We start from the raw sequence: 23,395 nt of genomic DNA, 5'->3' as shown, positions 1-23,395 counted from the left end.
TGACGTCTAGATAACAGTATCCATTTGCTAAAAAAGTCAAACAACACATCGATACCATAACTTTAATTATGTACAAAATATATTAGAACAAAAGCTTATAAAACGTTCATAAAATTTGTAGTTTTTAAAGTATTATTACTAAGCAAACACAACAATTAATATTTTTATTGGAGCACACCCGTCTTAAACACGGGGGTTTTATGGGAACACTCGTGGCGGGCGATCGGGCATGAGAACGATGTCACCGAAATACCTAAACAGTTTAAATCGCATTGCGACGAATCTTAATGATAAAGTTTGTACATGAATCACTTGATTATTATGACCGTAGAAATATAAAAATGGCCCAATGAATAATGCTGCCATGTAGACTAAGCTGGGATATCATGTCTGACCAGTTGGATCAAGTTAAGGTCAAGTTAAGGTCACTATTGCACCATATAGAAAAGCAGTTTCTGATTAATCAGTTTGGACAGAAACATAATGCTAAAATTGTTTGTGTACGTAGCTTACCTACATCGCACAATAATTATTTTAATTAAATTTTGTCTTTTTCTGAGAAAACTGGGCATAATGCATGTGCGTAAAGTGTCGTCCAAGGCTAATCAGGGACGACACTTTCCACTTAAACTTGATTTTCGGTAAAAAGGGACTTCCTTTAAACGAAAAATACCATTAAAGCGGAATGTGTCGTCCCTGATTAGGACTGCACAGGCTTATCTGGGATGACACTTTACGCACACGCATTAAGCCCAGTTTTCTCAGAACAAGACACAATTAGACTAACATGTCAAACATGTTAAACTTTGAACGCTTAAGTTATTGTTTCATGGCATTGTTTCTTGTCGTATAAATTATTGTCTGTGTCATCTTACAACAAATAAATACATGGTTCGCAGATCAATATAACCCAGACATTTAACGTATTTTCTGACAAGTTAGCCCACATGTATTTACTTGCTGAGTGTACCGAGAACGGATTGCTTAATACCATCAAACTATCGGGATAATTACTTGAACCCGTTTGAAAATATCACAAATTTGAACAGGAACATTAACTCAAGAGGGGAAAAAACGCTATAGAATTTTAACTAAGTAAAGTGACAATAATTACAATTTATTTGTATAAGCCTGTTTTACAATATTGTAAACATTGCCATATTTCAGTATAAGGTCGTGGACCTCAAGCATGCTGAAGATGGAAAAGGGCAATGGAATACGACTAAAATACGTAATAAGTGATACTAAAGAGAAGGCTGGTTCGAATCCAAACTGTCCAGTTGTTGTAGAGATGATTGAAGAGTCTCAATCGACATTTGAACTGTCCAAACAACTTAATAGAGAGAACGGTACAAGTAACGGAACACTAACAGAGAATTCAGCTTCAAATGGAAAGTTTCGTAATGGAATTGCACGGGTTAAATCTTGTGTGTCACAGTGTCTCACAAGCCATAATCCTTTGCCTGAAAACCCATCACTAAGACAGAGGGTATGCCACGCTTTCCGGCTTCCTCCACATGGACATATTGCAGTATACATCCGGTTTGCCGTGATATGCTTGCAGATATGGGCGGCTCTCTACTGCTTTTCACATCGTGAGGCATTACCAGGGGGAAATCTGTTCTCCTTATTTATTCTGTTCTTCAGTTGCGCTGTGGGTGGCTGCCTCATTTCCTTTGTTAACCTACCGCCTTTGCTGGGTAAGCAACCTCAAAAATACTCGGTTACGTAGTGAACTATATATTTACAGTACATATTTCTTGTTGTGTTAGTGCATACTGATGTTTCTTGTCATAGTATTTTCGGTATTTTGTACCTGTGCACTGTAATACACGTGCATTATTGATTAAAATAAACCCCCTCTAACTGGTGTATACATTTAAGGCAATCTTATATTTTTTTAATCAGCACAGCAAACATATTTATCTTGCACATGTTATTGTCCTCCCAAAAATAACTCATCCAACAACGTCCTTAACGAGGATGTTCATTATGTATATCACTATGATCTCATTCACCGCACTCGGAGTCGTTAACAAGTCGTGAACCATTAGAAAAGGAGCTAAAATATAACACATTTAAACGGGGAATAATACCAATGTTATGCATAAGTTTGTGATTACAGCTACGAAAAATGATGATTGAACGTCGGCGTTGGCGTTAGCGTTGGCGTTAGCGTTAGCTAGCAAATGTTAAGGTTTGCGTACTACCCCAAATATTTCCAATGTCCCTTGACATATTGCTTTCATATTTTGCATACTTGTTAACCATCATGACCCCAACCTATAAACAAGAGCAGACAACTGTATCAAGCATTTTGACAGAACAATTGCCCCTTTTATACTTAGAAATTGCATATTATTGATAAATCTATGTTAAAGTTTGCGTACTACCCCAAATATTTCCTGTGTCCCTTGACATATTGCTTTCATATTTTGCATACTTGTTTACCATCATGACCCTAACCTATAATCAAGAGCAGACAACTGTATCATACATTTTGACAGAATTATGGCCCCTTTTATTCTTAGAATATGCATATTATTGATAAATCTATGTTAAAGTTTGCGTACTTCCCTAAATATTTCCTGTGTCCCTTGACATATTGCTTTCATATTTTGCATACTTGTTAACCAACATGACCCCAACATATTAACACGAGCAGATAACTGTATCAAGCATTTCGACAGAATTATTGTCCCTTTTGTACTAAGTTAATTGATCATTTTGCTTACATTGCCATAACTTCTTTATTTATGATCAGATTTTATTAATACTTTGACAAAACAACACTTACCTGAATACCACAATGGATTTCACCCAAACATTACCTCACGCCCCAACCCAGAATCCCTGCTCCCCACCCCCCATTTTTTATTGTTTTCCCTTTTTTATTTTTTAAAGATCATCTAATAAATGACCACACCCCACATTATACCCCCCCCAAAAAAAAAATAAATGTTTTTTTGTCCTTTTTTATTTTTGAAAAATCGTCTAATAAATTATAGAATATGAACAATTTCTCCATGATGGCTTACGTTATACTGTCAAGCACTCGAATAGTCGAGCGCGCTGTCCTCTGACAGCTCTAGTTATTAACCTCTATCTAAAAGTTGTATTTTTGACAATCAGCAGCAGCATTACAGCATCGTAATAATTATAATATTAATAACCATAATCATCATAATCAACAGCAGCAACATAAAATTATCAGGATCACCATCACTTTATTCATCATGATCATCATCATGATCATGATCATCATCATCATCATCATCATGTTTTCCCTTTAACAAAATTGTTCATAATTCTTCAGAACAAAAGCGTTTCAAACAATAATTGCATTACAGCAAATCATATTGTTTTATTGTAAGATTTTGAATTCACTTTCCAGGGATGTTGATCCTTGGTTTGATGTTGAGGAATGTACCGGGTATCAAGTATATAGGGGAGCATATTGACGCCAAGTGGTCGGGAACACTGAGGTAACACGTGGCCGCGTTCGTCTTGTTTAGACAACATACATATTTTTTTCATACATTATCTGATATGATAATGCTGACTTTCTATTTATTCAAAAAACGCTTCAGCCGTGTTGATCTGTTTTTGCGCATAACTTTGTATTATTTTGATATAAAAGTCGCCCTGGTTTGCAGGAAGGTTGCGTCAACTGTAATCCTAACTCGTGCCGGCCTCGGTTTTGATCTCGCGAAACTCCGGAATATGTGGTTGACGGTCGTGCGGTTAGCTGTCCTACCGTGCACGGCAGAGATCGTTACCGTGGGGGTCGTCTCTCACTTCTTGGTGGGATTCCCCTGGGTCTGGAGCATGATGCTCGGGTAAGGACTGCATATGCACGGTCTATTTTAATTCAAAATGCTCTTTCACTTCCACAAGTCTTGTCAAATGCACCAACCGAGGTGCAAACCTTATTTCTCTGTGCGTAGGATTTTGACAGATATCATGTGCAAGAACCTGCGTTTAGCACATTCTCGGCACGGTCTTCAATTCACTCTATTTTAATGATTATGAATTTGTTTAACTGTATCTTAAATATAATCCCCTTCGGGTTTTTCCTTCTGGGTGATGAATGAAAATACTAATGCATTAAAACACGTCGTTAGAAAATCAGAACTATAGAAGTACCTTATGTTATTTTACATACAATACATAAACTTGTACTTTGTTAAAGCGGGTATATACGAATATTTTTATATGTGTTAAATTGTAATATATTGATAAAATATATTATAATAACACAAAATAGGCAAGAAAAATTATACATTAAAGCCGAATTTCATAAAATGCAGCAAAGACAAATTAGCGCCCCGAGCCGATTGTGACGTACATATTTTCCTACAATAACCGAAGCATTCGTCTTTGTATTAGGATCTGAGTTAGTGTTCGTGTGTCGTATGAATAGATATCGTTGCAGGAATTCAAATAAACCGTTAAACTAAGTTTAGATTCACATAGTACATGTATGGTATACATGCTGGCGAAATCGGCTGTACAGCCGTTTTCAATTTCAGAATTAAATATCTTGCTTATTTCGCATTTTTCGACACATGTTCTTCTTAACTTTTATTTTAATTTATATTGAAATATATATATATATATATATAAGTTTTTTACACATTTTATATAAATTCATAAATATTTGACAAAATCGTATATACCCGCTTTAACTTTCTATCAACGTTTCATCCCATATGTTTAGCGTTTTTATTCAAGACTTTGTGTTCATTGTTTGTTAAACGTTGGCAAGTAAAGTACACCTAAAAGCCGCACTTCTGGGGATGATTTCTCCGCAGCTGGACCATGTTGCTGTTATTGGGATCACATTGGTTAATCAATATTATACTGAATTCGAATGTTATATATTGAATTTGAATACTGACTAATTAACACATCTATGTTAAGATGCGTACTTGGCGCGTTGTCAACAGCTGTAACTGTGCCCTCCCTTGTGAATCTTCAAGACCGGAAGTATGGCGTTACCAAGGGGATTCCAACAATGCTCCTCTCTGTCGGTGGCATTGACACCGTCATGTGCGTCACATCTATTTCAGTGCTTATGGGGATTATATTTTCTTCTGGTAAATACATATTTCCTGTTTCTAAATGTGTTTTGTTTTAATTTTTGAATGAATACTCTGTTTTCAATTTCACCTGCGAACATCTCTGGCCGCTTCATCCTTTTGAAGATGAATGAATAAAGGAGCCAACGATATTTCCGCGACGGCGCTAATGATGGTATTTCCCATATAACGTATCCTTTAAAGCGAGATTAAACGATTTTTTTATATGTGTTAAATTGTAATATATTGATAAAATATGTTACAATAACACAAAATACGCAAGAACAAGTATACATTGAAGACGAAGTTCATAAAATGCAGCTAAGACAAATTAGCGCCCCGAGCCGATTGTGACGAAGATACTTCGTACATATTTTCCTACAATAACCGAAGCATTCGTCTATTTAGTTAGTGTTTGTGTGTCGTAAATCGAAACACTTCGTTCATCTCCGGAGTCTCCGTAAAGAGTGGACTCGTACCTAACTACCAGCCATCTTGGCTTTGATTCACCCAACGTGTGATCCGCCTGCGTTATAAGGCGATATACTACGCATACAAATAGTGATGCAATACAGATAGGGTAAACGCATTATTATCATTCCAAATCATTTTCTTCTTACTTTGTTATGCAAAAACAAGCAATTGAATTATATACAATTACATAATAATTATTTATTTGACTTTTACGGCAAACGGTTTATTGCATGATATTGTTTACGTTTCAGAGTTAAAATGGATTTCAAGTGTGATCTAGAATATGCGATGAACAAGCTGAAGATAGAGTTTAGTTTTAGCGACTACAAATTGAAAGCCTTAAAGAGTCTTTATGATTTGAAAGATACGATCGCAGTTCTTACAACTGGCTCAGGAAAAAGCATTATTTTCAGGTAGTATTACTACTACTAAGATGTTTTCGCGATCTTTAATTACCACGATTGTTATATTGTTTTGAAAATTAGCAATTTGCTAATTCGACACCTAGCGATTATTCATAAATATATCTGACTGTTTATTATTCACAGATTTCCGAGTAACTATGGACACATTCCTAGTTTAAAGAATGAAAAAAGTTGCATTTTCTGATTGCATTTCCAGTTCATTCAAAAATCGTGTTGCAAAATAATTTAAATATTGATTGCTGGCATTACGACAGAACAACATCATTTTTGTAATGTGTCTTGTTTTTACAGGGGTTCAGATTTCCGCAAAGCGTTCATCAAACTTGGAGACCTGACATGTTTGTTTCCCAAAATGCCTCACTTGGTACTACAGCGACAGCAACACCAAATGCTATAGAAAACCTTATTGAAAGGTCTGCAATTCAAGAACACGACAAAAGTATTAGCCAACCCAGACCGCCCTAATATGTTTTGGGGAAAAAAAGAAATAATGCCAAATATTCACAAATATGACAAGTATGATGTGATAATGCATCAGTATGAAATGCTGCATGAATTAAAAGACTATTGAGTTTCTAGTCACCATAATGTACTGTGATAATTTGGAATCTCTAGGCTATTGCTTTCAACTACTTTGCCATGAACTAGGAAAACATGAATATTGTCCTGAATCCAATACACAACCAGAAGATCGAATTGTAACACAATTTTACAAAGACTACACGGACAGAATAAAAGCTCACATTATTTCTGAGCTTAGAAAGAACAATCCAAAAGTTCGTTTAGTGCTTGCAACAGTTGTCATAGGAATGGGTCTTAACGCGCCTTCAATTGCAAGAGTTATTAATATGCAACCACCTTAAACACTTGAAAAGTACATGCAAGAAATAGGTAGAGCAGGTCGCAACGGTAAACCTGCAAGTGCTTTGTGTTATTACAACAACGGTGACATTGTTAAAAAACAGGAAAGGCATGGACGTTGAAATGTGCTCATACATTCAAAACAATTCCACATGCTTGCGCTTACATAATGTTAATCATTTTGGCTACAGTAGTGTCTTGTTTTCAGGGAACCAAAATAGTTGTTGTAGTAATTGTATGGCTGGTTAAATGACTGAGAGATGCCAATTAGAACAATTTTAACTCTGAACCAAGAAAGAATTTATTCACAACTATGTTTAAAGTACTTTTTTGTTTTTATTCACTAGTACATACATTATACATGCAATTTAAAGTACATAATAAGAAAAGGGTCTATACAAACAGGTATGCATAGGTCCCTGATAGAATTTGGAAACATCTTTCAATCAAGTACATGCTATGTACCTATCCTTAAACATGACACAGTTGCTTGATCTTTCACATTTGATCAATCCAAAATTAATTTACTTGAAATTGAATAAGAAATGCCAGATGTTTCCTGGTCACGTTTTGTGAAAATAGTCTAAAAAAGATGTATTTTAATGCGAAAGACAATGTCATCTTTATTGCAGTATTAAATAACTAAAAAAAAAAGACAGATTTCAGCTAATCACATTATAATGGTTTTTTAGCCACCAGGTAAATAACAAGGTGTTTATAGTGTAATCTTAATGTTTATGTTGGGTACTAATCAGTTCTGATTATGACGACTTCCTTAATGCATACATATATGTTACACTAGTCCAACTAATTTAGGTCAAAAGTGGACAATGTTATTCAATTTTGCAACTATCAATATCGGTCCTTCTTTATCCATTGCAAGAAGTCACTAAATGCCTGGTAAAAACATGGCATTAATGTTTAATATCATTGCAATTTATTGCATATTTAAGTAATGCTATTATCACACTATACGTATATTGAAAATCGTTACAATAACAATAAACAGCTCTATGCCACTGGATTTGCTTGTTTTATTCTTAAATGTAGCACTATATTTTGACATGTTTCTGATATTATTGTTCTTCTAGAATGATAAAATATAATATAAAAATTAATATCTCTTAAAGTAGAACAGTTTTATAGTGCTTCTTTCTGTATTATTTAAGTTTTAATTACCCTTCTTTTTGGGCTAAAATGAACATAACCATAAAAAACTCAATGTCTGTTTATATTGTTCCAATGAAGCAATAAATGCAAACGGTAAATATAAATGTTACTTATTCACAATTATCACAGAAATCATTACCCACAAAAATATACACCGGCAATTGTGTGCAAGATTAAATACAGGACTTACATCATCATGAAACTCATAAATGTTGAAATGATAATCACTTTGTGTTAACAACTTTAATGATTAAAATTTCCAGTATCCGAGATCATATTTAGATTTCAATGTTTCAACAGTACATAAAAATAAGTTCTTTTTACAAAGGAGCACATTTTAATGGTTATCCCATAAACGTAATTAATACCTTAAAATTGTGTCGGTACCTGGGCTGGTTTTCTAGAATCTTCTTAGAGTAATCTAAAACTAAATTTGACTTAGATGGAAATTTTATATTAATTTTACTGTGCCAAATTCAACAATTTATTCTCTCAAAATTTACTTCACTGCATGGAATATTATTTATAGTTGCACAATACTATGTCAGAATCATGGGCTTCCGCACATTGGGGCAAATGGGGTCAGCTGACCGCCCCCCCCCCTGGAAAATTGGTGAGCGGAACAGATAGTTGAATATGGGAAAATCTAAACGTGTACAATTATGATTCCTGAATTGAACAATTTGGGTCCGAATGACCCCTGGTTAGTTTCACACGAACATCAACTCCCATTTACATATACAAATCATGGATGCGGTTATTGCACAATATATTTACTCTCAAAACATTGATTTTAACATGATTCATTCGTGCAAAATCGAGGGGAGAAGTCAATCAATTAACATGTATTCAGTCCCTGAATAGGAAGTGGAGGCGACGTGGGTCTCAGTCGAATTTCTCGATGATTGTTTGAATGAACATATTCTTGTCGGTGTTGATCCGATCCCTGTGAACGCTCATCATACATAATCCTGAGAGCATGTCGTCGGACATGGTGGATCTTAGCCATGTCTTGACTCGTCTCAGCGTGCTAAATGATCGTTCCACCGTACAAGTGGTGGCCTGCAGTGTTAGTAATATGATCATCGCCTTACGCACTGATGGAAACAATTTCGTTTTTTTACAAAGTAAAGAAAATCTGACTCATTCTGTTCGATGGATTCCTTCTAGTTCATGTAGTACCATGACATTAGGTCTTGTTCAAAATTATCGATTTGATAACATTCGTCGATGGTTTGGACTGTATCTTTATAGTCTGATCGATTGAAGTTTTTGATGTGGTTCGGATGGAGTTGATAAAACATGAACGCAGGCATATACGATTCTGAAAATCGGCTTCATAGAGACTGTATTAGTGAGTCCATATACGGAATATAAATAGTGCGTCGATAGTATTCTTCACTGTTTCCACCAACATTTGCTCGGTGTACTTGACGGCCACATTTCCGTGGTATTGTCATTGTAACACCAATATCGTCGGCTGTTTTTATGCCAAACCGAATATATCCTCCGCGAAAATCGAATCCGCATTTTTTCGATGATCGGTGAACATCGATGTCAGATTATCGACGTGTTTTTTGTCACCGATCATGTCTAATTGAATAACCTGAAGCTCTTACGTGATGGGCTCCAAAATGGACGAATATTTGGCTATTAATATGATATATGCAATAGACGAATAATGATGGCATTCCGCTATTTACATGAAATCATATGTAACATTCAATCTGCTGCCTTCATACCCAAGACATGTCTAATTAGAGAGATAAGGTATGAGTAATTAACTTGGTACGTTATTCTGGAAAAGGAGTGGAACAACATCACAGGTCCAATGGCGTTGATCGTTCGGCTGGCTGTACGCCGGGAGTTGCGGATGGAACATCAAAATGTTGTTCACGTCGAACACGATGTTGCTGTTAGGTCGGTTCTACCGTGAAGAAGATCGGCACGTTGCTAAGCTGTGTAGGTGAGTCGCACGTAGTAAATACGTTGTTGCTTCAAGTAGGGTATTTCGCTTCCGCGACGAAGGTAAGCGCGTCATTTGTTCGCGGTCGGCTTTCGATGATCTGTGTACCGAGGTTCACATCAAGGCTGGTTAGGTCATTGTTGTTCTTGTTGTTTTTGTCGTTGAAATAACCATCATCGCGTTGTTGTTTCTGTTGTTGTTGTTGAATCCGTCGTCTTCGCGTTGTCTTTTCTGGTGTTGTTGTTGAATCTGTTAACCTCGTTTCGTCTTCATTTGGTCAAAATTCTTACAAGGTAATAGTTATGGTAGTTCCCCATTATGTCTTTAAGAGCCAGACGCCAGATTACTCAGAAAAGAAACCCTATCATCTTCCTGAAACCCCGTTGATTCTGCATCCTGACTAAGCAATAGTCTGTTACTATTCTTCGATCAAGCAATGTCTCTTTCATACACAGATCCAGTGCAAACAAATAAGTGACGTTTTTCAAAAGCTGGTTAAAATACATAGTTTTAAACATAATAATCGTGGTCGAAATCTAGACATGACTTCTATTAAAGCATGTAATCTGAGAAGGATGTACCAAAATAATTGGTTTAAACACAAACTGGAGATACCAGCACCTGTATGGCAGAAGTGTACAACACGCTCTCTTGCGTGATAATTCAAAATGTTTTTCAATGCTTTACATACTATGGGGTAATTCACATAACAATATTAAAGTGCACATATTTTGTTTAACTAAATTCATCGGAGTCGTTTTCTGAAGCTTTAATTAAACAATACTAGGCGTGTTTAATACACCTATTATTTGTTAAAGCGAGATTATACGATTTTGTCAAATATTTATGAATTTATATAAAATGTGTAAAAAAAATTACTATACATATATTTCAATATAAAGTAAAATAAAAGTTAAGAAGTACATGTGTCAAAAAATGCGATATAAGCCAGATAATTAATTCTGGAATCGAAAATGTCTGTACAGTCGAATTCGCAAGCATGTACATCATGCATGCACGATGTGAATCTAAATTTTGTTTAACGGTTATTTTAAATTCCTGCAACAATATCTATTCATACGACACACGAAATTCCTAATAAAAAGACGAATGCTTCGGTTATTGTAGGAAAATATGTACGAAATATCTTCGTCACAATCGGCTCGGGGTTACATTGTCTTTGCTGCATTTTATGAAAATGGTCTTCAATGTATATTTTTTCTTGCCTATTTTGTGTTATTGTAGTATATTTTTATCAATATATAACAATTTAGCACATATAAAAATCGTATAGTCTCGCTTTAAATATCAATCCGTTAAATGACTCCACTCTAGTTAAACAAACTATGTGCGTGATGTCAAAAATCGCATACAACATATATGTGTCATAGATGCCGATGCACGTTGTGTTTATTGTTTACTTCTTAAAAAGCAATATAAAAGTAAGCTGTTTCTTGCATATTTTTCATATGATCTGATGGTTGTTTGGCCTTTACCTTCAATCTAAGGACACAGGGGTTGTGCACCACCAATAGTGATCATTTGACGAAACTTAATTCAAACATGCATGTTTGCTACCGACTTTAAAGGGATCTTTTCACGGTTTGGTAAATTGACAAAAAAGTTGTTTCAGAAAGTTGTTTCAGATTCGCAATTTTCGTTTTAGTTATGATATTTGTGAGGAAACAGTATTACTGAACATTTACCATAATCCAATATAGCCATTATATGTATCTTTTGACGATTTGAAAACCTAAAAATTATAAAGCGTTGCAACGCGAAACGATTGAATAATTTTGAGAGTTCTGTTGTTGTCTTTTAAATTAACGAAACTACGAAGATTGCTTATATAATGTATAAAATACTTTACATGAGTATGTCCGGCGGAATAGCCGAGAGGGCTAGTGCGTTTTTACTTTAGACTAACTCCAGGACTCCGGGGGTGACTGGTTCGAGCCCTGGTACTGGCTACTTTTTTTTCCTTTTTTTAATTTTATTCTTGATTTTTTACTAGAGCCTTTAAAATCCAATGTTTACATTTATCAATATAAAACATTAAATGACAAACTTCAAAATATGCCAAAATCTTTGAAAAGGCCCCTTTAACATATGGTGGCATATGCACTACAGCCATAGTTTAATGTTTACTTTAAATGAGCTTTTAGCTTTTGGTACATGTGTTGCCTGTGACTAATTGCCTCAACGCAGTGATCTGATATGTGGAGAGGTTATTAAACGTTTTCTCATATAATTAAAAAATAAAATATAATTCTACATGCCGGACAAGGTGTGTTATGCCCATTCTTACAGGGGCTTGTTCACATATTGTCTAAATGGCAATTTTTTACTTTTTGTCACAGATTGAAAAACTAAAAAACACTATAAATAAGGGAGGGAAATATCATTAATGACGTAGACCTATAGTAAAAATACAGCTTCCTTTTGAATTATAAGCAATTTGAAATTGATAAAATTATAAACTGTTCCAAACGCAAAACGCATATATTATTTGGAATAATTCTTTTATGTGTTTAAATTTTGTGGAGGACTACCTGTATATCAAGTATAAACGCTATTTTATGTTAATTTCAAATAAGTCATCACACTTGCAATATACATCATGTTGGTAATTGCCACATCCAGAACTGTACAGTTCATGTTTCTTACGTATTTATGTAATATTATGTCTTTACTTTTAGTATAATAAGCACTTTTCCATCAAACTACATATTATGAGTTGTTAAAAATACACAGTTTATTACAAGATTGATTTCATATTCCAACATAACATTCTAGTGTGTTTATAAAATGGTTATACGGATATACCAGTCAGGATGGTCTAGTGCTTAAGGTTTTTAAATGCACAGAGCACGGCAGATTTGAGCCCCGCTTGGGAAAACTATTTTCTTTCTTAAATTATATTATTCAATTATAAATTGAGCTCTACAGTTTCATGGTTAAAACCTAGCAATTTAAGGCATTTATTGACACACGTCAAGACACACGTCAACATATACCCGAAGCTGTAAACAGTCAGTCCCTTAAACCATTTGACTGATCTTCACTTCTGGGACATGGGGTGCAGGCTACATAAAATCTACACTTGTTGACAATATTATGCACTGCAAAATGAATTGCATAATGGTTTTCATTTAGAAAGCTTATAAATATGAAACACACAAGTGTGTACATTTTAGATTTCAAATAACAATCAATTACACCTCTAAATATACCTCTGTATCATACCCCTGCATATAAGTGTGTCTGGCTTACTGATTATAATTAGAACCACTATGTTTAAGTCTGAAGTTATACGCATGTATTTTATTAGAACTGCATAATTAAGGTATTTTTGAAACACTATTTAAATGAGCAATATAATATTGTATTTGTTTGCATACACATTTTAAAATGTCAAAACATTATACACTTAAATAAATCTTTTTTGATACGACCTTTTTTCAACAGTGTCCATAGCTGCATACTTGTTAAAATGTAAATTTGAAACTGTTGAAAACGTATAACTCTATATTAAATACACTCTTATTGATATTGCGCATTTTTCTAACATAGAAAAAATGACAGGAAAAAGGAATAGAATATAATAAAAAATCAGAATACCTAACCGATCTTAAGCTTAACAAACCAGACTTTTGATCAACCATTGGTATTATCCGACCAATTTTGATGGCAAGCTGCTGCATACGTCTAAAGTTCTAAATTGTGGTTCTTCTTCATTTTACTATTAGGTTATGTTTCACAAAAAATATCTGTATTTATCATAACTGCTAAAGAAGTAAAACACTCATCAATTGTATGGTTAAGGGGTGTTGCGGCAGTTTATTTAACTGAAGATATATTTAAAGCAACACCGATGATGCTATTATCACATCTCAATATTTTTGTTATCAGTGTCATCGTAAATGACCGAGTTGGTTCATAATACAATTGTCAGTGGTTCGATCCCAGGCGGGGTTCACTGTTTTTTTTTACTTTTTTTTTCTCTCTTTAATTTCATACTTGTTTTATACTGGAGCTCTTTAGTCCTGTTGTTTACATTTATCAATTTAAAGCATTTAAACACAAACTTCAAAACATGCCGAAATCTGTGAACATGTAAGTTATAAATGATAAAGGTCGAGTTTGATACTGTATGGTATTATGTTTTTGATTAAATATTGCTTGTTTATTAATGTATTTTGGTAAGCTGTTGTGATCCCAGTTAAGATTGTAAACAATTTCTAATGTTTATGCATATTTCTGACAATCTATATACCGGAACTTGGGTTTTGTCTTATTGCTGTTTATAATGAAATTTGACGTCTAGACGGTAGGGATAATCAAAACAAAAAAACTCTGTTAAAAGTGCGGTGACCCCCTTTTTTATTTGTGTTTTATGATGAAAATACGTAGATGAAAAATTTTGAGCACTTTCGCAGAATTCTATTTGGCAGATTTTTTTTTTTAATTCCATTTATGTGGTAAAAATAGTAAACAAATGATGTTTTTTGTGGTGACATAACAATAAATAAAAAAAGATTCTTAAAATTTTACTTGTGTACCCCATTTTATTGGTAGTGTGTAGTTTAATTAAATGGTATATGATGTATCTTAGCTTAAATAGTATCGATACTACATGTTGCAAATTTCATAGGTTATTAATTATTTTTACGCAATTAGAGATTTTTCAGTTTTATTGAAAAAGTACATGTTATATAATTGTGAAAAAAATCAAAACAAGGCCGTTGACCCTATGTTTTTATTTCATTTTTTATAAAGTATTGGTATGTATATCTTAAATATAAATTTGACAAAATCTGTTTGATGGAAAAAAATCAGCAAAACTGCAGCAACATCCCTGGTTAAATGACTTGGTCAAAGGCAATGATATTCTAGCGAGGTCGCGAAAATCGAATACCCAATTAATTATACCAAATTAAACGGATACCTACAACATATATAAACACTAGCTTTATTGGACTGCTTTTTAGCACACCTTTATTTGATTGGCCGTTTTTGTAAGAGATGTACTTCAATAAATATTACTTCATACAAACAGCAGTATACTAAAATGGCAATGCGTAAATTGATAGTATACTTTGATGATACATTGAACAGACTGATATCAAATTGTGGTATTTACATGTGACCCATTTGACTTCAAAGTATATTATTTCTGTAGAACTGAAAAAGATATGCCGTGAAACAATTTAGTTTGTCATATATACGTAGAAGATCGCTGAAATGGTGAACACGGGAAGTGTATTTAGATACCTAATCCTTTTATGCATTCCAATTATGGAAATTTAAATAAACCTCACAAATACTTTTCATTTACTTATTTCAATTTATACTGCATACTATGTTTCATCATTGTCAGCTTAACTGCATAAATTAACATTATTAATATTAAATTACACTTACTTGTATTAACAAAGTTATCCATTACTGAAAGACATATTCAGATTAAAATGCACTTAATCAAATGTCAGATTATTCATAAAAATACCTAACTATTTTCCTGACATACAGCAAACTTTACAATGCTGTAAAGATGAATTACCAACATAAAACAACAAAGTTAACCGTCATTTGTAACACTGACAGCCTACGCTGTTCAAAGTCAAGGCAAAAAAGAGTTTATGAGTACAGGATTTTTTCATGAACCATTGTTTTATTAAATGAACAGCTCATGACCTCCAAATGAAACCAAAAAAGGTTAATACAAGTTTTGGTGTTATTAATAAACTTTTCATGCACGTTTACTCTTGTCAATAACCTATCACATTCAGTAACAGTTTACTTAATGAACTTTACCATTATTATAAACATTTGGTCCATGCACTTGCAGTTCGTAATTAAATAAATTCATTTATTTTATAAGAAATGAATTTTAAAAAAGTGCATAAATTAATAATCATAAATTTAAAAAAGTTACTTATAGTTAATGTTTATGTAATAAGTTCAAAAGCATCTATAGAAAGAAACATCCATCACCCTAATTAAGTTGTTTATATCCAGTGTTGTATTACTATATTCTTGATAAAAAGTAAATCTACCTATAAAGCTGTTTCTGATTGGTCTATATTTCAGACTGTTCTGTTGGGGGGGGGGGGGTCTATTAAACTGAATTATACAAATGAGATGTATTGTCCTTGACTTGTCAGTTAAATTATTTACACATGAAAAATTAGCATGCACGTGTCTCCAGCATGGGTGTCCGAACATTGGGGCAAATGGGGTCAGCTGACCCCCCCCCTCTGGAAAATCGGTGAGCGTAACATATAGTTGAATATGGAAAAATCTAAACGTGTACAATTATGACCCCTTGTTAGTTTCACACGAATATCTACTCCCATTTACATGTAAACAAATCATGGATGCGGTTTTGCACAATTTATTTACTTTCAAGACATGGATTTAAACCTGATTTATTCGTGCAAAATTGAGGGGAGAAGTCAATCAATTAACATTTAATCGTGAATAGAAAGTGAAGGCGACTTGGGTCTCAGCCGAATTTCTCGATGATTTTTTGAATGAACATATTCTTGTCGGTGTTGATCCAATCCCTGTGAACGCTCATCATGCATAATCCTGAGAGCATGTCGTCAGTGTTTATAATATGATCATCGGTCGGCAACGCACGGCTGGAAACAAATCCGTTTTTTACCAAGTCAACACAATATGAATCATTCTGTTCGATGGATTCCTTCTAGTTCATGTAGTACCATGCCATTGCGTCTTGATCAAAATTATCGATTTGATTAAATTCGTCGATGGTTAGTACTGTACCTTTATAGTCTGATCGATCGAAGATTTTGATGTGGTTCGGATGGAGATGATATATCATGAACGCAGGCGTATACGATTCTGAAAATCGGCTTCATAGAGACTGGATTAGTGAGTTCATATACGGAATATAAATTGTGCGTCGATAGTATTCTTCACAGGTTCTACTAACATTTGCTCGGTGTACTTGACGACCTCATTGCCGTGGTATTGTCATTGTAACACCAATATCTTCGGCTGTTTTAAATTCCGGACCGAATATATCCTCCGCGAAAAATCGAATCCGCATTTTCTCGATGATCGGTGAACATCGATGTCAGATCATCGACGTGTTTTTTGACACCGATCATGTCTAATTGAACAGTCTGGAGTGCTTGCGTGATGGGCTCCAAAATGGACGAATATTAGGCTATTATGTTGAGCATTATCACAAATGTCGCCGTTCCACTTGCAGTCCATAGCCGATGTGCGGTCTGTCGTCCTTTCGTATTCTGTTCGTTTTGTGCTAAATATTCTAACTGATGGCATATTTTGATGAAATGGTTAGCTAAGATTCATATGCTTTTATACTTTGCAGTCCACCTTGTTTCGCTTTACAATGGTGTGTTCGGAACTAGCCGTCTTCTCTTAGGGCTCTCTCTGCAATACTTATTGATTGCTTTCACAGTTCCTATGGTATTACGTACGTCATAAACTGTTTTTATATATTTTACAACAAGATAAATACGGTGAGCCGAACAATGGATAACACGGCGAGAGGATAATTGGCTTTAATACAGGCTTGTACACCATGTTCTTCTCCAGCCATTGTCGGGCATCCATCGTATCCTTGGCCGCGTAGCTTGTTCAAGTTTAGACCATACTTCTTGCACTGTGTTACGATTGTCACTGCAATAGTCTCTGCGTCCATTTCATCAGGATCTGTATATCCAAGGAACTATTCTCTTATGACGAGTTTCTCTTCATCGAAACATCTCAGTCCGAAAGACAGTTGCTCCGTTCCCGAGATATCAGCAGTCTCATCCGCTATGATTGAGAATCCAGGTGAATCGTTAGCTGCAGTAACATCCCTCACAGTCTCTTCACATAAAACTTATCATTTCATTTTGGATTCGAACCGAGGTATATTTTGGCATGGTTACTTGCGTGTTCCATATGTGTCTTCAATACATCATCACCAGATTCGATTCGAAACGATAACAAATCATTCAAATTGCCGGATTTGGAATCTTTACCCTTAGTGCAATGTTATGGGTACCACAGAAGATAATGCTCGACAAAATTGGAATTAATTTTGCACGGTTTCTTGAAAAATTGTCATTTAAGGCACTCTCCAATAAAATGTCAAAACGACGTTCTGGATTTTTCGTGTTGGCAAGGGCTTTGTTAGCATCTTCTTGAGATTGATGATGCCAGGCACTACTCATTTGGTTTTTTGCAGCGTTATGTAAGTCGTTATGCTTTCGACAAGGGGCACTGATGAAGGCGCCAGTTATGCCTCGGTGAACAGGTTTTCGAAATGACACGCATAGTTTACATACCGGTCCTTTGAGCAGAGGCGAATACGCGAGCCACTGATATTGTGTCAACCAAGGATGGCGAAAACATCTTTTTCATTTGGAGTCTTGTCGATAGTCGTCGTCAATAGGGGGTAGGTATGCCTTTATTAAAAGCTTATGGCGGGTATCACTAGAGATACGTCGATCGTTATTGACGTGCTTACCAATATTCATATCATGGAACACTTGAACACTTCGAAAGGTTGGCGGTTGAGGATCGGGGGTAGCGCTGATTAACGGCTTAGGATCGGGTTAGCGCTGGTTGACGCATCAGGATCGAGGGCAGCGCTGGTTGATGGTTCGGAATCTACGTGTTGATTATCTGTCATGGGCTCCTTTGGCACAGATACGTCACCACTGCAGTCGCGCTGTTTGCTTGCAGATGCTCCGTCGTCTTCAGAGGTAGGAATCGCGTCAGGTTTACGCTTGGTGAAGAAATTCCTGATGTCCATTATATAACGTCGAATATATATGATTCTGAAAATAGAGATATTAATGATGGATTAACAAGAGGCTCACACAGCGAAAGCGAGAGGAAAGATCAATTATATGATCAACATCATGATACAAAGCTGAGTGAAGCCTTTACAACTTTTTTCGCACAATGCGAAAGGCATCCAAATTTCGCGAGAAGAGCGAATTCAGCAACATTTATAATCATACGCATTTTCAAGGTTTTAACATCTGGGTCACTAGTCTGAGCACGCCTGGCCGAATGGAAATTCAGATTCACCTTCGAAAACAGGTGCGCCTCCAAATCGAGGCCTTTACACAATAATAAATCAGATATATATTGAAACCATTTTATAACGAAACTGAGTTGACTTAATACGAACTGTCCTAATTATATGCTCTCAGTGTTAAATCAAACTGAATATTATTATTTATAGATGGCAAACAAATATTTCGAAGTTGACTTTGCCGAGGTCGACGCGGGCTTGTAATTTAATCCTAAAAGTACAACTGTACAAGTCTTATAATAATACAAAATACGAACATAATTCCTGAAATTATCATTATATGTACATCATGACTATACCACCTCATAAGCAAAGGAAGTTAAGAAAGTGTTAACTTACTGATGGGAAGATTGATTCAGGCTTGTATGCAACACCAGCGTCTCAAGTAACGACGAACGACGAACGACATCCGTTTTATTATTTGAAAAGTTACAAGCCTCATCATCCAGTATTTCAAGGAATTGAATACGTCATGATGACCTATTCAATTCGTCATGTACCAAAATTAAAACATTCGTAATGTTATCTAGAAACTGCATGATTACGTAGGTACCTTGATGGAACTCAATGGAGAGAAAATCCCCACTGTAAGCATCTTAAGTAGATGAAAAACATCTTCGAGGAAAAGACTAATACACAGGTCCCGTCCTGAAACGGGGCCTTCCAATTCCTATCACGACTTGCCTATCACATAAGTTATTGTGGTTTAAACATAATGAATGTCTTCAGATGATGTGTGATGACTGATGAGAATTCTATAGGAGAAAAGTCACTTTGATCAAAGGAGAACAACAAAATAGGTATTACCAACTCCAATACAGTCAATTTATCAATTCCAAATCCTAACTCGTAACCTTCAATGATGCAACATTATCTGGCCATGGCCAGAATCATGTACATTGATATGAAAAGAATTGGTGATTTCCTAAGACAAAACTGTTAATTACATAGTCAGAATGTTTTATTGTAATATTCGTTCGTTTTTTAGCACCAAAGCGCGTTTCTCTTACTTTATTATTTATGTAATTGCATATTTTATCATTTTGACTGCATTTATAAACTGTTTCATTTTTTTGAGTATTTACAAAATCAAATTTAACAATAAGTTTTGATGTAAAATCAGATTTTATATGCAAGTGTCTATTTCACTTTTAAATTATAACAGCATATCATTATTGAGAGATTATTCCCAGATTGATGTCATATTCCAACTTTGCATCGTGTAGTTAATTGAACATTGTATTGAACTGTATGGGAAGCTATATTGATTTAGTAATGTATGTTGTAATATACAAAAATGCATTATTTCTACCACAAGTATATCAAATAAGGCCTATTGCTACTAATAAGGCACGGTATAAATTTTATTCTGTTTTTGATGCACTTAAAAAACTTGAATTATTACTACACTTGAGTATTTTTTATATTTTTGTCCATCTTTAAAACAAACTAAAAATGCACTTAAACCCTTTACCACTTAGATACATGCACGTTTTTTCACGCATTTATAGTGCCTTAGAAACTGAAAGTTATATTTAATTTAACACCTCTCTTATTAGATTCAAGTTTTTAAGGCTTCATCTCCATACGTTAGATACTGATGGGCAGCAAACAGCATAAAACCTGAACAGACTGAGTTACTTGCAAGCTGTTCTGGTTTTATGTTGTTTGCACATAGCAATTTCCACTTTGGCTCTTAGTGGGAAAGGGTGAACATACTTATTTCCTAGTAAAGTGTATTTTTGATGATAAAAATACACTTGAAGAGTATTATTTATGATGGAAAATGCAGAAAAAATACATTTCTTTCTGTTAAAAGTGGGTCTTGTCTGCATTTTTAAGTGTATTAAATGTACACTATGCAGAAAAATACAATGCAATTACTGTTTCATACAATGGGCATTAAATGCACTTTTTCTTAAGTGCATTTAGTGCATTACTTAAGTATAAGCTTAAGTGAATTAAAATCATCTTTAAATAACCCTTTTATGCCCCCGGATCGAATGATCGGGGCATATTGTTTTTGGCCTCTCTGTCTATTGTGTGTGTCTGTTCAAAACCTTAACCTTGGTCATAACTTTTGTGATATTGAAGATAGCAACTTGATTTTTGGCATAAATTGTATCTCATGTAGCTGCAACTTTTGAGTGGTGAAAGGTCAAGGTCGCCCTTCAAAGTCAAAGGTAAAGTATATGGCTTCAAAGCGGCGCAGTAGTGGTAATTGTGTTTCACGAACACAGCTCTTGTTAACAACTAAAACTACCCTTTTGTATAAATTTTCTTTTGAAATGAGATACTTAAATGACATTTTCACCACTAATATGAGATTAAATTTGTGCTGATAAAATTATGCTTTTTCATTACGCTATATGATATCATTCGTATGAATCATGTGTTCTGCTTATTTTTTTTTATATCTGCCACTTCTGTTTTGTTGTATGAAAATTACCCATACAATTCATTTGAAAGCTCAAGAGATAAATAGCAGCATGTTACACCCTCCTCCTTTTACATGACTTGATGGTAATTAGTTCCCAATTCTATATAGCCAAGGGCAAATTTGCAGGTTTGACAAATAAGTCTGAACTGGGATCCCAGAGGCAGTCTTTCCTTTTACTTGTATTTAATTTAATTTAAGATCTGATTTGCTCTTTGGCAAATTTTAGTTGGTCACAGTATTCAACTGAAGTTTTTTCACTTTGTAGTAATTATATTTTTATAATTTTGATATCAGATAACATCTTTCTTCAAAAGTTTAACATGATTGCTTGGTGAATTCAGAAACAAGAGCAATGCATCATAACATAAAATAAAAAAATATGTAATTATTAAAAACGGCAGTTAAAAAACACTAGATTATCTGCCTTAAATCTGAGATGATATGGTGATGTATTGGAATTTCTCTTATAGATAATGTGTCCCGTAATTGTATGATTGTATAGTCACATCATGAGTGGTGTCATTATACAATTTAAAGCCTATAATTTACTAAAATAATGTGAAATTTGATGCGTGTTTTTTCAAGATCTGTATACATATTATTAGACATATATAATATATGTTGAAAAGTTAACATGCAACATAGTTACTGTTATTAAGTGACAGTTAGTTTTACTGATTTGGTTGTATGCACATGCAGAGGACAGTAGCAAACAATAGCACCGCATAGCGGGTGCCAACGCTCAGTTTTGAATAAATGAAAGCTTTTCAGACGAATATTAGAGGTCACAGTGACCTTGACCTTTGACCTAGTGACCCACAAATGGGTGTGGCGTATAGAACTCATCAAGGTGCAGCTACATATGAAGTTTCAATGTTGTAGGTGGAAGCACTGAGATTTTAGAGCCAATGTTAAGGTTTAAGCATGGCGGCCGCCGGACAACGAGCTGGCTATGACAATACCTCAGGTTTCTCCGAAAACAGCCGAGCTAAAAATAATTTTTACATTATTTTAGTAAATTAGTAATGTAGTTAGAAGGACATAATAATCAATTATTATATTTATTGATTATAAAAATGTGCTGCTGGCATATTGGATGTGTACATCTAGCTATAAGAAGGTCCATGTTTTATCCCCACTGGCAATGAGTGAGGGTTCTCAAAATCTTTATTAAAAAGGAATAATTAAAGATAGGGCTGAGTAAGCCTTGTTGATTTAGGGGCTAAAAAACCTGAAATCAAATCGACCCAGGTTAAAGGCAGAGGCAAAATAAACCCGAAGCCGCATGAGCCTGCTATACAAGTATTGTTTCTACTCAGGAAACATGCTTGAGTGTCTTACTTAGCTTTAGACTTTCAGTGCAATCTAAAATAAGTTTGTAAAAATAATTATTTAAAAAAATAAACATTCTACACAAAGTCAATTATTTACTTTACCTGTGTACGTGAATCATTTCAGTCTTGATGGTTAGTGAACTAGTCTTAATGGTTAGTGAACTATGTCAAAAGCACCATAACTTTGAAACACTAGTATTTTGAATATTGCAATGTTCCACAGAAATGATGCTGATGATAATTCTACACGAATGACTATGATGCATTATTAGATATTTCTAAATTCAATTTCCACCAACAATTCCACTTCCAGTTCAATTGCTTCGAACACAGTTGAAAATAACACTATTCCACTCTAGAAACGTGACACGTGCACTCAATTTCTCAACTATTCGCAATAGAAATCGTCTTCCACTGTGTTTTTTCGAGCATCCTCCTGATTTAATCAGCGTTTAATAGTATTTCCCGCAGGAAAATGTATGTTCACAACATTCCTCACAATGTCGTTATCTACGTGTTTGCTTGATATAAAAGAAAACATGTCCCTGTCCGGTTT

At 34.6% G+C, this 23,395-nt stretch overlaps 1 protein-coding gene across 2 annotated transcripts in view; it reads left to right on the top strand.

Annotated features, from left to right (window-relative positions):
• The window catches only part of LOC127866646 (sodium/hydrogen exchanger 9B2-like), a 46,254-nt gene that overhangs the window by 7,843 nt on the left and 15,016 nt on the right, over positions 1 to 23,395 (top strand). For both annotated transcript variants that reach the window (XM_052407350.1, XM_052407351.1), the window contains 4 exons: positions 1,168 to 1,700; positions 3,395 to 3,485; positions 3,657 to 3,839; positions 4,924 to 5,099. In XM_052407350.1, coding sequence (XP_052263310.1) covers positions 1,190 to 1,700; positions 3,395 to 3,485; positions 3,657 to 3,839; positions 4,924 to 5,099 — 961 coding nt within the window. In that variant the 5' untranslated portion in view covers positions 1,168 to 1,189. The remainder of the gene's footprint in view (positions 1 to 1,167; positions 1,701 to 3,394; positions 3,486 to 3,656; positions 3,840 to 4,923; positions 5,100 to 23,395) is intronic.

Source organism: Dreissena polymorpha, chromosome 2 (assembly GCF_020536995.1).
Source record: "Dreissena polymorpha isolate Duluth1 chromosome 2, UMN_Dpol_1.0, whole genome shotgun sequence".
In the NCBI taxonomy this organism is placed as follows: Eukaryota; Metazoa; Mollusca; class Bivalvia; order Myida; family Dreissenidae; genus Dreissena; species Dreissena polymorpha.
The sequence above is the reverse complement of the archived record's forward strand: the minus strand, read 5'-3'. Positions and strand labels throughout refer to the sequence as shown.